The sequence below is a fragment of the Dreissena polymorpha genome, chromosome 5, assembly GCF_020536995.1.
Source record: "Dreissena polymorpha isolate Duluth1 chromosome 5, UMN_Dpol_1.0, whole genome shotgun sequence".
Lineage (NCBI taxonomy): Eukaryota > Metazoa > Mollusca > Bivalvia > Myida > Dreissenidae > Dreissena > Dreissena polymorpha.
Window position 1 is genome coordinate 80,404,729 of NC_068359.1, and position 14,177 is coordinate 80,418,905.

General features: G+C 36.0%; 1 protein-coding gene across 4 annotated transcripts in view; it reads right to left on the reverse strand.

The window, feature by feature from the left end:
* The window catches only part of LOC127880871 (ribonuclease Oy-like), a 54,258-nt gene that overhangs the window by 15,144 nt on the left and 24,937 nt on the right, over nucleotides 1-14,177 (reverse strand). For all 4 annotated transcript variants that reach the window (XM_052428340.1, XM_052428342.1, XM_052428339.1 and 1 more), the window contains exons 2-4: nucleotides 12,615-12,677; nucleotides 2,684-2,759; nucleotides 2,307-2,362 (exon numbers count right to left, since the gene is read on the reverse strand). In XM_052428340.1, coding sequence (XP_052284300.1) covers nucleotides 2,307-2,362; nucleotides 2,684-2,759; nucleotides 12,615-12,670 — 188 coding nt within the window. In that variant the 5' untranslated portion in view covers nucleotides 12,671-12,677. The remainder of the gene's footprint in view (nucleotides 1-2,306; nucleotides 2,363-2,683; nucleotides 2,760-12,614; nucleotides 12,678-14,177) is intronic.

Genomic DNA, 14,177 nt, shown 5'->3' on the forward strand with positions numbered 1-14,177 from the left:
GACCCCAGTGACCTCAAACGTCATCAAAAGGTAGAGGTCCATGCAAGGTACCTACATGCCAAATATGAAAGAGATCGGTAAAGTATTGAAGGTGCTATGAGAAACTGTAACAAAATTCTATTATTAGCCTTGGTGACCTTGACCTTGACCCCAGTGACCTCAAACGTCATCAAAAGGTAGAGGTCCATGCAAGGTATCTACATGCCAAATATGAAAGAGATCGGTAAAGTATTGAAGGTGCTATGAGAAACTGTAACAAAATTCTATTATTAGCCTTGGTGACCTTGACCCCAGTGACCTCAAACGTCATCAAAAGGTAAAGGTTCATGCAAGGTATCTACATGCCAAATATGAAAGAGATCGGTAAAGTATTGAAGGTGCTATGAGAAACTGTAACAAAAGTGTGACGGAAATATCTATTTATTAGCCTTGGTGACCTTGACCTTGACCCCAGTGACCTCTGATGTCATCAAAAGGTAGAGGTCCATGCAAGGCATCTACATGCCAAATATGAAAGAGATCGGTAAAGTATTAAAGGTGCTATGAAAAACTGTAACAAAAGTCTATTATTAACCTTGGTGACCTTAACCCCAGTGACCTCAAGCATCATCAAAAGGTAGAGGTCCATGCAAGGTATCTACATGCCAAATATGAAAGAGATCTTTAAAGTATTGAAGGTGCTATGTGAAATTGTAACGAAAGTCTATAATTAGCCTTGGTGACCTTGACTTTGACACAAGTGACCCCAAACCTCATCAAAAGGTAGAGGTCCATGCAAGGTATCTACATGCCAAATATGAAAGAGATTGGTAAAGTATTGAAGGTGCTATGAGAAACTGTAACAAAAGTCTATTATTAGCCTTGGTGACCTTGACCCCAGTGACCTGAAACGTCATCAAAAGGTAGAGGTTCATGCAAGGTATCTACATGCCAAATATGAAAGAGATCGGTAAAGTATTGAAGGTGCTATGAGAAACTGTAACAAAAGTGTGACGGAAAAATCTATTATTAGCCTTGGTGACCTTGACCTTGACCCCAGTTACCTCAATCATCATCAAAAGGTAGAGGTCCATGCAAGGTATCTACATGCGAAATATGAAACAGATCGGTAAAGTATTGAAGGTGCTATGAGAAACTGTTACAAAAGTCTATTATTAGCCTTGGTGACCTTGACCTTGACCCCAGTGACCGCAAACGTCATCAAAAGGTAGAGGTCCATGCAAGGTATCTACATGCCAAATATGAAAGAGATCGGTAAAGTATTGAAGGTGCTATAAGAAACTGTAACAAAAGTCTATTATTAGCCTTGGTGACCTTGACCCCAGTGACCGCAAACGTCATCAAAAGGTAGAGGTCCATGCAAGGTATCTACATGCCATATATGAAAGAGATCGGTAAAGTATTGAAGGTGCTATGACAAACTTTTACAAAAGTCTATTATTAGACTTGGTGACCTTGACCCCAGTGACCTCAAACGTCATCAAAAGGTAGAGGTCCATGCAAGGTACCTACATGCCAAATATGAAAGAGATCGGTAAAGTATTGTAGGTGCTATGAGAAACTGTAACAAAAGTCAATTATTAGCCTTGGTGACCTTGACCCCAGTGACCTCAAACGTCATCAAAAGGTAGAGGTCCATGCAAGGTATCTACATGCCAAATATGAAAGAGATCGGTAAAGTATTGAAGGTGCTATGAGAAACTGTAACAAAAGTGTGACCCTACCGAAGTACAGAGGTGCGGAAGGACAAACTGACAACTATATGCTCCCCATATATATATATGGGGAGCATAATAAAGCAATAGTAATTAGATAATCTACATTGGTTAAGCACAATATCTTTGAATTAAATTGAAATGAGCTCTTTTTAGGTATGCGGCAAGAACACAGAAGGGTAAAAATTTAAATTTCTCTTTTTAAAATACTTTTTAACTAATTTGCTAAATTATTTTTTTTTAATTTCTTCACTTGAAACATCAACATATAGCAAAATCATCCAGAGCATTTTCTTTATTAGGATGCATTAACTTTTAAGTGCTTGCCAAGTAAGAAACAACTGTCAATTTATTTACATATAGACAACAATAAGACCAAAAAGTATTGTCATTCTAACATGACTTGCTAACATACTCAGCGATAAGATTTCAACAGTTTCGTTTTTGGTATTTTACATTACCGGATAATATTGCATTCATTTAGCAAGCATACATTTTCAGAGTAAATCATTTTAAAAGCATATATTACTATAGTCAATCACTAAGAAAGCATAGATTACGACAGTCGGTCACATAGAAAAAAAAGATTACCAGAGTCCATGGATTGTCCAGGTGGTCACTTGTTTGTCCACATGACATGTGTGGTGCTGAAAATATAGATCTTAATTTATTAAAATACAAAATTGATTTAAAATGTTTTTGGCAATATATATATATATATACTCCTTCTACTCTGGACCAGGGCACATTCTTAAGTACTGTTGTTAACCTTTTCAAAGAAATCGATGAAATATAGTTCATAAAATAGATTCATGCTTTGCTTTTAAGGGTGATTCAGATCTTCATGTACCTCTTTAGTGGTTTGATACCATAATCAAACTTTCAAATGGTATGAAAACACAGAGGGTAAACAACCAATTACAGAGTAACTAACAATATTTGTTACCATGACAACACTTAAAACTCACTTCTCTCGGGGCATCAGCGCACACACCAGGTGGCCAGGACTGGGCGAATGTGAAGTGGTCATATTCACCAGTCCACCTGTATGTGACAACATACATGACATTATTTATGAATTAAAAACGAATGACCCTAGATCGCTTACCTGAAGAGAAATTTTAACCCTTTCAGTGCGGGAACCAAATTTTGAAGGCCTGTGCAAACAGTTTGGATCCAGATGAGACGCCACAGAACGTGGCGTCTCATCAGGATCCAAACTGTTTGCTATTCTGATAGTATTTTTTGAAAATATCGAAGAAAATGCTAATTTTAGAAATTAAGCAGACAACATTTTAGCAGACGACAAATTTCCCAGCATGCAAAGGGTTAAGTAATTTTGCTTATCAAGTCTATATGAGCATCTTTCTGGACAAACTGGGCTTAATGCATGTGTGTGTGTGTGTGTAAAGACTAAAGCCTCGACCCTGATAAGCCTAAGCAGTCTGCACACACTTATCTAGGCACACTTTTTGCTTTTATTGTTCTTTTTAAATAAGAGAAGTCTCTGCAAAAATCCAGCTAAGAGGAAAGTGTTGTTCCTGATTATCCTGTGCAGTCAGCACAGGCTAATATGAGTAATACGAGAAGACACTTTGTGCCCATGCATTAAGTCCTGTTCTCTCTTTTTTACCAAGAAGAGACTTTTTTTAAACAAAAATTACAATAAAAGCTAAAAGGGTCATCCGAGATAAGCTTGTGTGGACTGCACAGGCTTATCTTGGACAACCCTAAAGGCACATGCATGAAGTCCAGTTTTCCCACAGCCAGGCTCATAGAAGAAAGATCTTAAGCTCTGAACACAGGCAATACACAAAACATTCAATCACAACGGTTAACCATGTAGGGCATGCTTTTGAAAAATTGCTGCTTAAATGATTAAGTTACAGTCTGCAAGCTTATTAAGGTCCATATTTTTAGCATTGACTTTTTCACGAGTTCTTGCATGCAATTTGTCATTAGCAAATGATAAACATTGAAGTTTGACCTTTAATTGAGACCTTGACCTTTGATCCAAACACAATCATGGTATTTATGTTGTATGCTGTCTCCATATGGTAAACAACTGTGCAACTTGTATAAAGGTAGTACAACTGTAATCATTTCCTGCGTTTTTTTGTAAGATCGTTTGACATCAGCTAATGTCGGAAAATATTGTAACTGAAGTCTTGAGATGTCCGTTTTGTTCGGTTTATTATTTAGAAAGTATAAATCTTAAATAAAAACATGTTTTATATCATTCCATAATAGATTGTATCGCCGATATGCATAATTCAATATATTACGACGTCAAATTAGCTTTTTCTTTAAACATTGTGTAAAAATTTAACCGAAAGTAATATATTTTCGCGACAACATAAAAAAACAACAATCGTGAATCGTAAACCAAAAAGACGGCTAACGAGTAAAAAAGAAGTTGCAAAAGAGAAACAAATCTTTATGATCATTCATATTCTGGATCTAAACAAATATTGATAGCACACCAGCGTCTTCATTGACGGAATCGGGTAAAATAGGTCGGCAATTAGTAGAATGAGGCGTGATATGTTTAATGTTTTGTTCTGCATGTGGACTTGGACCTGTTCCACTGACATTAGAATCCATAAAAGGCAAATTACAGAAAGGAATGTGAGGGTGTCTGTACGTTGAGTGTAGTAACATTGACTGCCAGTTGGTAAACACTGCAGCGTATGGTAAAACCCACACAATCAAAGACAATGGCAGAAATTGACCTGGAAAAGTGGAATACCATGCTTTGTTGTCAACACAAAACTTGGAACAGGTAAGGTCACAGATATATGATCAGAACGTTTATATAAACAAGGGCTGTTTGTAAAACATGCATGCCCCCCATATGGGCTGTCAGTTGTAGTGGCAGCCATTGTGTGAATACGTTTTTTGTCACTGTGACCTTGACCTTTGACCTAATGTAAGTTATCATCCGGAAACCATTGTACTATTTCGAGTCACTGTGACCTGAAAATCAATAGGGGTCATTTGCCAGTCATGATCAACGGGGGAGTGAGAGGGGGGTATAATGTGGGGTGTGGTAATTTATTAGATGTTTAAAAAAAAAAAAAATAATAATAATTTTGGGGGGGGGGGGGTAGGGGGGGTAGGGGGGGGGGAGTGAGACGGGGGTATAATGTGGGGTGTGGTAATTTATTAATGTTTAAAAAAAAAAAAATTGGGGGCGTGGGGGGCCGGGGGGGGAGGGGGGGGGGGGGTGGGGGTGAGAGGGGGTATAATATGGGGTTTGGTAATTTATTAGATGTTAAAAATTTTTATATTTTTTTGGGGGGGTGGGGGGGGGGGGGTAGGGGGGGTTGGGGTGAGGGGGGATAATATTTGGGGTGTGGTAATTTATTAGATGTTTAAAAAAAAAAAATTTTTTGGGGGGGTGGGGGGGGTAAGGTGGATAGGGGGTGAGAGGGGTATAATGTGGTGTGTGGTATTTATACATGTTTAAAAAAAATTGGGGGGGGGGGGGGGTAAGGGGGGGGGGGTGAGAGGGGGGTATCCTGTGGGGTGTGGTAATTTATAAAATGTTTTAAAAAAAATATTATTTTTTTTGGGGGGGGGGGGGGGGGGGTATGGGGGTGAGAGGGGGGTCTAATGTGGGGTGTGGTAATTTCTTAGATGTTTAAAAAAAAAATTTGGGGGGGGGGGGGGGTACGGGGGTTTTGGGGGTAGGGGGGTGGGGGGGAGAGGGGGGTCTAATGTGGGATGTGGTAATTTATTAGATGTTTAAAAAAAAATATTTGGGGGGTGGGGGGTAGGGGGGAGAGTGAAAGGGGGGTATTATGTGTGTGTTGTAATTTATTAGATGTTTAATATTTATTTTTTTTAGGGGGGGGGTGGGGGGGGTGATGTTAAAAAAAAAAATCGGGGGGTAAGAGGGGGGTTTAATGTTGGGTGTGGTAATCTCAAAGATGTTTAAACAAAAAAAAAATTTAGGGGGGTGGGAGGGTGGGGGGGGTGGGGGGGTAGGGGGTGAGTAGGGGGTATAATGTGGGGTGTGGTCATTTATAGATGTTGGGGGGTGGGGGGTTTGGGGGGTAGGGGGGGGGTAGGGGGGGTGGTGGTGGGTAGAGGGGGTATAATGTGGGGTGTGGTAATTTATTAGATGTTTTAAAAAAATATTTGGGGGGTGGGGGGTAGGGGGAGTGAGAGGGGGGTATAATGTGGTGTGTGGTAATTTATTCGATGTTAAAAATTATTATTTTTTTTTTGGGGGGGGGGGGGTTCGGGGGGGGTAGGGGGGTGAGAGGGGGGTATAATGTGGGGTGTGGTAATTTATAAGATGTTTATAAAAAAAAATGGGGGGGGATGGGGGGGTGGGGGGGGTAGGGGGGTTGGGGGGTGAGAGGGGGGTATAATTTGGGGTGTGGTAATTTATTAGATGTTTTAAAAAAAATATATATAATTTTTTTTTTGGGGGGGGGTGGGGGTAGGGGGGAGTGAGAGGGGGGTATAATGTGGGGTGTGGTAATTTATTAGATGTTTAAAAAGATATATATTCTCTTTTTTTGGGGGAGGGGGGTGGGGGGTAGGGGGGAGTGAGAGGGGGGTATAATGTGGGATGTGGTAATTTATTAGATGTTTAAAAAAAAATTGGAGGGGGGGGGTAGGGGGGTGAGAGGGGGGTATAATGTGGGGTGTGGTAATTTATTAGATGATGGTTAAAAAAATCGGGGGGGGGTAAGGTTGGGGGGGGGATTCTGGTAGGGGCGTGGGGTATTGTTTGGGTAAGTGTTGTTTTGTCAAAGTAATAATAAAATGTGATCATAAAAAATAACAAATGATCTCACAAAAATGAAATTTAAACTTATTGCATTTGTTTTCCTTGTATATAAGAAAGATATAATAGTGTATTACCTCCCCTGTCCTGCTTATATTTATATTAATCAACAAAATTAAACATTAACACAATATTTAATATACAAAATATACAAAAAATCTCATATTCTGATAATATTTTTACTGAGCCACTTTATTTTACTCAAAGGATGATGTTTCATTGGACTGATAATTATAGATTTAGGATTACAGACCAGTTGCTTCAGTTATATTGTTCAGAGTTCGCCCTGTTGGCCGCGTATGCGTTCTTGAGTTATCATTCAAAAACCATTTTACTATTTCGGGTCACCGTGACCTTGACCTTTGACCTAATGACCTCAAAATCAATAGGGGTCATATGCAAGTCATGATCAATGTACCTATAAAGTTTCATGATCCTAGGCCCAAGCGTTCTTGAGTTATCATCCGGAAACCACCTGGTGGACGGACCAACAGACCGACCGACATGAGCAAAGCAATATACCCCCTCTTCTTCGAAGGGGGGCATAAATATACATAACGGTAATCATTTATATAGAAATTTTGTTCAAAGATGTAAATTACAGGTATATTATGATTATATTATGGTCTATGTCTATGCTCTCTTTTACTGTAAACATCGAGATACAGTAACCAAAATTAAATGTTTATTGTTTTTTTTTTTTAGATCTAGTACTTACTTGTATCTTTGCTATAGTTATATTTTTTTCTACATTTAGAAATGCTGGAAAGCCTGGGTGGACCAATCCGTGTAAACAATATGCTGTCCACATTAAACCTCAAAACAATATCGGGCATCAACTTAAAAATAATGGAACAGCTAGCTGGTGAGGTGATAGAGAAAGTTGCAACTGAATCAGCTAGGATTGCAGTAAGCGATGCTATCTTAAATAAAATGACGTAAGAATCTATTATTTGGATTATCAGCGGTAACCATACATTTTTACAGAATTACATGGAAAACATCAAACTATATAAAATGTGTTGTAAAACCAATTATCTATGTTGACCGCCTATCCAACAAGTGTAAGGCAATGTTTGGCAGGCCTTTTTATACAAATCCTGCGGGGCAGAATGTCTGACCCATTCCCGATTCAAAATACAAGTATTTTTGCCCAATTAGCTGACAATTTTCCCAACCCTAGAATACATGTAATAGCCAAAATAATATATCAAAATTACAATAATCTTCTTAAAACATCAGGATTTTGTTCTACTATAAACAATTTTATGGCTGGTAGATCAGCAGTACACACATTTTATGGCTGGTAGATCTGCAGTATGAGTATTGACCTTATAAAATTCCAATATATTATGTTTAGTTGCATTCTAAATGTGATATTGCATATCAATATTTTACTAGATTGCCATGTCAACTATGTTTCCAGTTGAAGGAAGGGAACTCCCGCAGGTTACTCATATGCATTGGTGGAAGTCCAGTCTGGTAGTCAGTTCGCAACATACATCACGCGAACTGTTCCAATAAGTCAAGAGGCTTTACATGTTACAGGCATTACAATGACTGATGGGACAATGGTATTCATTTGATAAGTTGTGCAGTCAGTGTCGGGACAATGACAATCATTGGATAAGTTGTGCAGCCAGTGCCAATATGAGCAGCTGTCGAAAGAATTATACATTGGCTTGAAAAGTTTCAAAATGTGTGCTTAGTTGTTCATAATTGTCGTCGTTTTGATTTAATCTAACAATGTTATATATAGATCTTGGTTAACAGACAAAAATACTTAGTGTACAACTTTGTAAATTGTTTTCACTTTTCAGACCTACTCATGCCTCCATCCCCCACCCCCCCCTCACCTGAAGGCCTTCCCTACATTGGCAGATTTAGCATAACTGCATAATGTATTAAATATATGTATAAGGAGAGTAAGAACATTGAAGGTGTTAACTGAATTGGTAAATGACTCTGTTTATTTTGCATATTTTGACCATTTGCCATTATGTGGTTTTGAATTTATTGAAAAATACTTCGAATAGTCCTATTAGATTTAGTGAATTGTTCAAAATATACACAGGCAAATTGCTTTTTTTACTTTGATTTAAGCTGATCACATGTCTCTGATAAAATATAAATGCTCAAATTCCAAAGAAATAACATACAACTTATAAAAAAAAAAATTGTGTATGGGTGATTTTTGCATGCATGGGTCGAACTTGTAGTTTTGAAGGACCGTATAAAATAAATCAGATTTTTTTCATTATTGTTTTCACTCAATTGTCTTGTATTATATTATTTTAACATCTACAATCATATCCTGTACTAAATATACAAACATTGTTGACAAAAATGTAAAACTATATGAGCTTATTGAATTATTTTATCCCCAGGGGTAATTTAATTTAGAAGAAAATTCAAATTATGGGTCATCATACTGAAAAATCATGAAAAATTCTTTTTGCATGGAAAGCCACCCTAAAAATTTGTAATAAGACAACATATGGTATGAAGTTTATGAAATAATAATTTTAATGGGTTTTGGAATATTGCCAATTACAGTTGTACTACCTTAACAATTGCAAAATTTATCCTTTGAGCCTCTGTGTCTTCTTTACAATTGAGTTAGGATCATGGGTCTTGCAAGCCACAAACAAGGTGAACATTTGTAATACATGTAATTGTATGTCATTTTAGAATTTCATGATGAATAATTTACAATTGCACAATTTTACCTTTGAGCTCTTAGTGTCTACTTTACCATTGAGTTATGATTTTGGGTCTTGCATGCCACAAACAAGGTGAACATTTGTAATACATATATGTCCTTTTAAAAATGCATGATGCATTATCAAATTACAGTTTGTGTATGCTGAGGAGGACAGATGCAGGCATGCACAGTCCCACATACACTCAACGGCCAAAGTGAACTGACTGCAAGCTTACTCGACAAAAATGTCTCCTCAACAGGTAAAAATTTAAGTATAAAATTACAGGTTTAATTAACAATGTACACCTATCAGGCTGGTAACACTTTTGATCGAAATTCGAGTGGACTGCACCAAGCAAGTGTTCCCAGTCTATCACCTCAGTGGATGGCACCAAACAAGTATGTCGAGTCTATCACAAAGAACAGCCTACATAAATATTTTAAGGAAAAGCTGATAATTTAGACGCATTTTTAGAACAAGAGGGCCTGAAAGGCCCAAAGTCGCTCACCTGAGATAAAAAGAAATGACCTGCTTATTGCAGCCCAAGATATCAATGGAACAAATGTTCTAACCAAGTATCATGAAGAATGAACAACAAATGGCCCCCTTGGCGGCCATGTTTTTTTAACAGACCTGAACCATTTTTTAACTCTTCCAAGATATGTCCAAATTTCATGAAGATTGGGAAAAAAATGTGTCTTCTAGACTGTTCACATGTTGTCACTATATACATATAAAGAAAACTGCCCCACTCCCTTATTTCCGGTCAGGATGACTATACTGACTGGTTGTAATTCAATTAACTAAAGGCGTTCAGTCAGGGACGCCTAAATACACTCAAAGAATTTATTTACAAGTGAAAACCAAGGCAGCTTTAACAAAAATAACTAATTTTTATTCCAAGAACTAGGAAAATGAAGAACAATGACAGAAAATTAAGAACAGGTACAAGCCAGATAAAGAATCTAAGTATCGTTACAAAAATGAACAACATACAGCAAATACCTAAATGAATGTAAAAAGAAGTTCAAAATCTGTCCAAAAAACTGATAAAAATATAAGTTACTGTAAGTCTAGAAAGTGCTTCAAAAATCTAGTTTACAAAATAGGTCTCATTTAATCTAAAGAACAATATTTATGGATATTAGGAAACTTAAGTGAATCAAATCTAAAAATAAGAAAAATTTACTAAAGTTATTCAAATAGAATACAGTCTTTCTAATTAAGAAAATGACAAATAAAAATAATCTAAATAATAAGAATAATTTAGAAAATAATGCCAAAATGTCTTGATGCTGGTGTTAAAAATAATTTAGAGTTTAATTATTTCAAAATTCCAACCTTTTTCAAGAGCTGTTAACTTTTCAAGAAAGCATCAAGAGGTACGTGTTTTTAATCAGCAAAAACAGCTTATTTTATACAGTTCAGAAGAGATCAATGGCAGAGTAGTCAATTTTCCCTCAGAACAGTGCATTTATCAATGATCAATATCTTCCCATATTCCAGAGCAGAACTAAAAATAGATTACTGAACCAGGTTAAACAAGGGAGATAAATACTGCATAAATACTGCAAAATCATGTACATGTTGTCTTTCTTTCAGTCTTCTCTTAGTTGAAAGGCTTATCATAAGTGTTAATGACTAAAACAGTTACTGGTCATGTACGTAATTCCAGCCACTTTTGGGACTATTTTAACAAAATCTTTTGTTTTAGGCAACTGGTTTAAACTAAACTTCACATATATAATCCTGGGTTCCAAACTCACCTAGCATGAAAATTTCAATAGAATTAGATCAGTGTATGTTACTTTTATGAACAGAAATTAATGACATATAAACTATCAATTTTCGTAGGGCAATTGTATCTAAAAACTGGCCACTTTTCAGTTTAATCTGCAGGTACAATTACAAAGCAATATCTTTAGACGAATGTCCTCATTTTAAGAGTATTAATAAAGGTTTACACAAACACAATTTTTGACTTGAAACTTAAAAAATATGCGACATTATTATACCAGTTACTCCCCCTACCTATTTTAATAAATATTAACAGGCCTGCACGGTTAATGGGGAACTGCAAATTCATAAAAAATATTTATTTTTAATAGTTTTAATCAATTTTTACTAACATAGCTAAGAAAGTAAAAACATTTTGTTTAAAAAGTTGACTTTAGTGTCGATTTTTAGTAAACGCTTATATTTAATTTTACAACATGTAAACTATTAATATTCAAATCAAGGGAGGTAATTTATATATTAAAAGTTTATATTTAGGTCCTGATTTTTTTGTTTTAAATGTATGTTTTTATACAATTAATTAAAAATACCTTAATTAAAGTTTATCAGATAGAAATAATAATAATTTTATCAAATATATTTGTTTCTTATATGAATATAATTTTTGCAATGGATAATGACGTCACTTTTCCCATGAGAGAAATATCTTGTGTTATGTTGGAGACATTTTAATGCAAATGTTTACAGTGATATGCTTCTTTAATTTGCAAAATATTGAGATTATGGTTGGTTTTCAAGTTGATTGTTCTAAAAATAATCAAAACATGTGTGTTTAGATCATGAAAATGATTAAACACATGTGGCCGATTTTTTAAGTACAGGCCGGAATTACGTACACGACCAGTATGTTAACTATGAAAATTCTGTGTTATGAAAAATTACATAATACAGTTAATGTCACATAATATTGACATAATAAAACCAAACTTTACTACACAGGAAACAAATGTTCTGACCAAATTTCATGAAGATTGAGCAAACTAGAAAGTTAACAAGATTTTACTATAGCCATATAAAAATGCCCCGCCCCTTGGCAGCCATGTTTTTTCAAGCCAAGGTTACCATTTTTGAACTCATCCAAGATATCATTGGGACAAATCATCTGAGCAAGTTTCATGAAGATCAGAAAATAAATGTGGCCTCTAGAGTGTTAACAAGGTTTTACTAAAGCCATATAAGGAAAAATGCCCCGCCCCCTGGCGGCCATGTTTTTCAACCAACCGACATCATTTTATAACTCGTCAAAGATATCATTGGGATGAATCTTCTGACCAAGTTTCATGAGGATCTGACAATAAATGTGGCCTCTAGAGTGTTAACAAGATTTTGCTATAGCCATATAAGGAAAAATGCCCCGCCCCTTGACAGCCATGTTTTTCAAGCAAACGTAACCATTTTCGAACTCATTCAAGATATCATTGAAACCAATCTTCTGACCAAATTTCATGAAGGTTGGACAATAAATGTAGCCTCTAGAGAGTGAACAAGGCAAATGTTGACATCGCACAACGGACAACACATGAGGGACAACGGACACGTGCTCAGGTGAGCTTAAAATGATAATGTAAGATGAGCAACAAGAGTCAAAAGTATTACCTGGAGCAGACAAGTGGAAACAACGTAACCAGAAGCAGCAGCGCATAGTGATCCATTCTTGAACTGTAAGTACATGTACAAGTGTCTAGGTTAATTATAATGCGTAGTGGCCCAGTTAACAACTAACAATATCAATATGTGTGCTCTTTCTCTTTGAAAGAAAACATAATTCTATGGAGTTAAACCTCCCTGATTTCTGCCTGTTGAAAAAAACAATACTTTTCATACATAAACCAGGAAAAAAAAGGTAAAACATAAACAGTAAAACAATTTATATGCTGGTCAGATTTGAGTATTGAACAAAAACTGCAGTAAGGAAACAGAAGTGGTGTTGACACTTTTGATCAAGGTCAATCTGAAAATATCCCAATGAAAAATGTTTCACATGATCAAATAACCATGGTGTCCTAAGTGTACACCATATGCCAATTAGAAACATTTTCCGTTATATTTTTGAGAATTTGACTATTTTGATTTGCAAATCATGCAACATGTCAAGAATTTACCAGTATACCTGTAAACTATATATATATATATATATATATATATATATATATATATATATATATATATATATATATATATATATATATATATATATATATTTCATTAATTAGTTCAACATTTTTTTTATTAATAGCTAAGACATGAATATGTCACAACACATGTAGACTTTAAGCAAAAAGGTCTGATCAGCATTAAAACATCAGTTCTCTGATGTTCCTTCAGATACTGTAGAATATAATCTTTGCTTGGCTAATAAGTAAGGAAAAGGACCCCTTTCAGCCTACATCTTTGTCATTTAATGGTGACTTGACTTCTTTAGGAATAACCTAAGTAATAACAGCCAACGGAAAAACTCCTTTATTACCGTTTGCCTCTTTGAGATTAAGTATGCGAAACAAGTCTTATTTTTAACAAGAGGGCCATAATGGCCCTGTATCGCTCCACTGCTGAAAAAAGGCTATTCAAATATTTTCTGCATGTGCAAATACTTAAATATAGGCCCTATTTAAGCACATGTACACTTTTGTGACCCCCTGGGCTTGGTCAAATTTAACCCCAGGGGCATAATTTGAGCAAACTTTGTAGAGGACTACTATATCTCACTACATGTACATACAAAATATGGTAGCCCTAGGTCCTAGAGTTAAGGACAAGAATATTTTTAAAGTTGTCACAAAATAAGCAAGATATAAGCGTATATAATGTTCAATTTTGTGACCCGCGGGTCAGGGTCAAATTTGACCCAAAGGGCATAATTTGAACAAACTTGGTAGAGGACTAGAAGATGTTACTGCATACCAAATTTGGTAGCCATCATAAGTCTGAATGGTTTTCAACGAGAAGATTTTTTAAAGATTTCACAAAATAGGCGCTTTATAAGCGTTCATTCAATTTTGTGACCCCCCAGGGCAGGGTCAAAGTTGACCCCAGAGGCATTATTTGAACAAATTTGGTAGAGATTTATTAGATGTCACTACATACCAAATTTGGTAGCCCTATGCCTTATGGTTAAGGACAAGAGAATTTTTAAGTTTTCACAAAATAGGCACTATATAA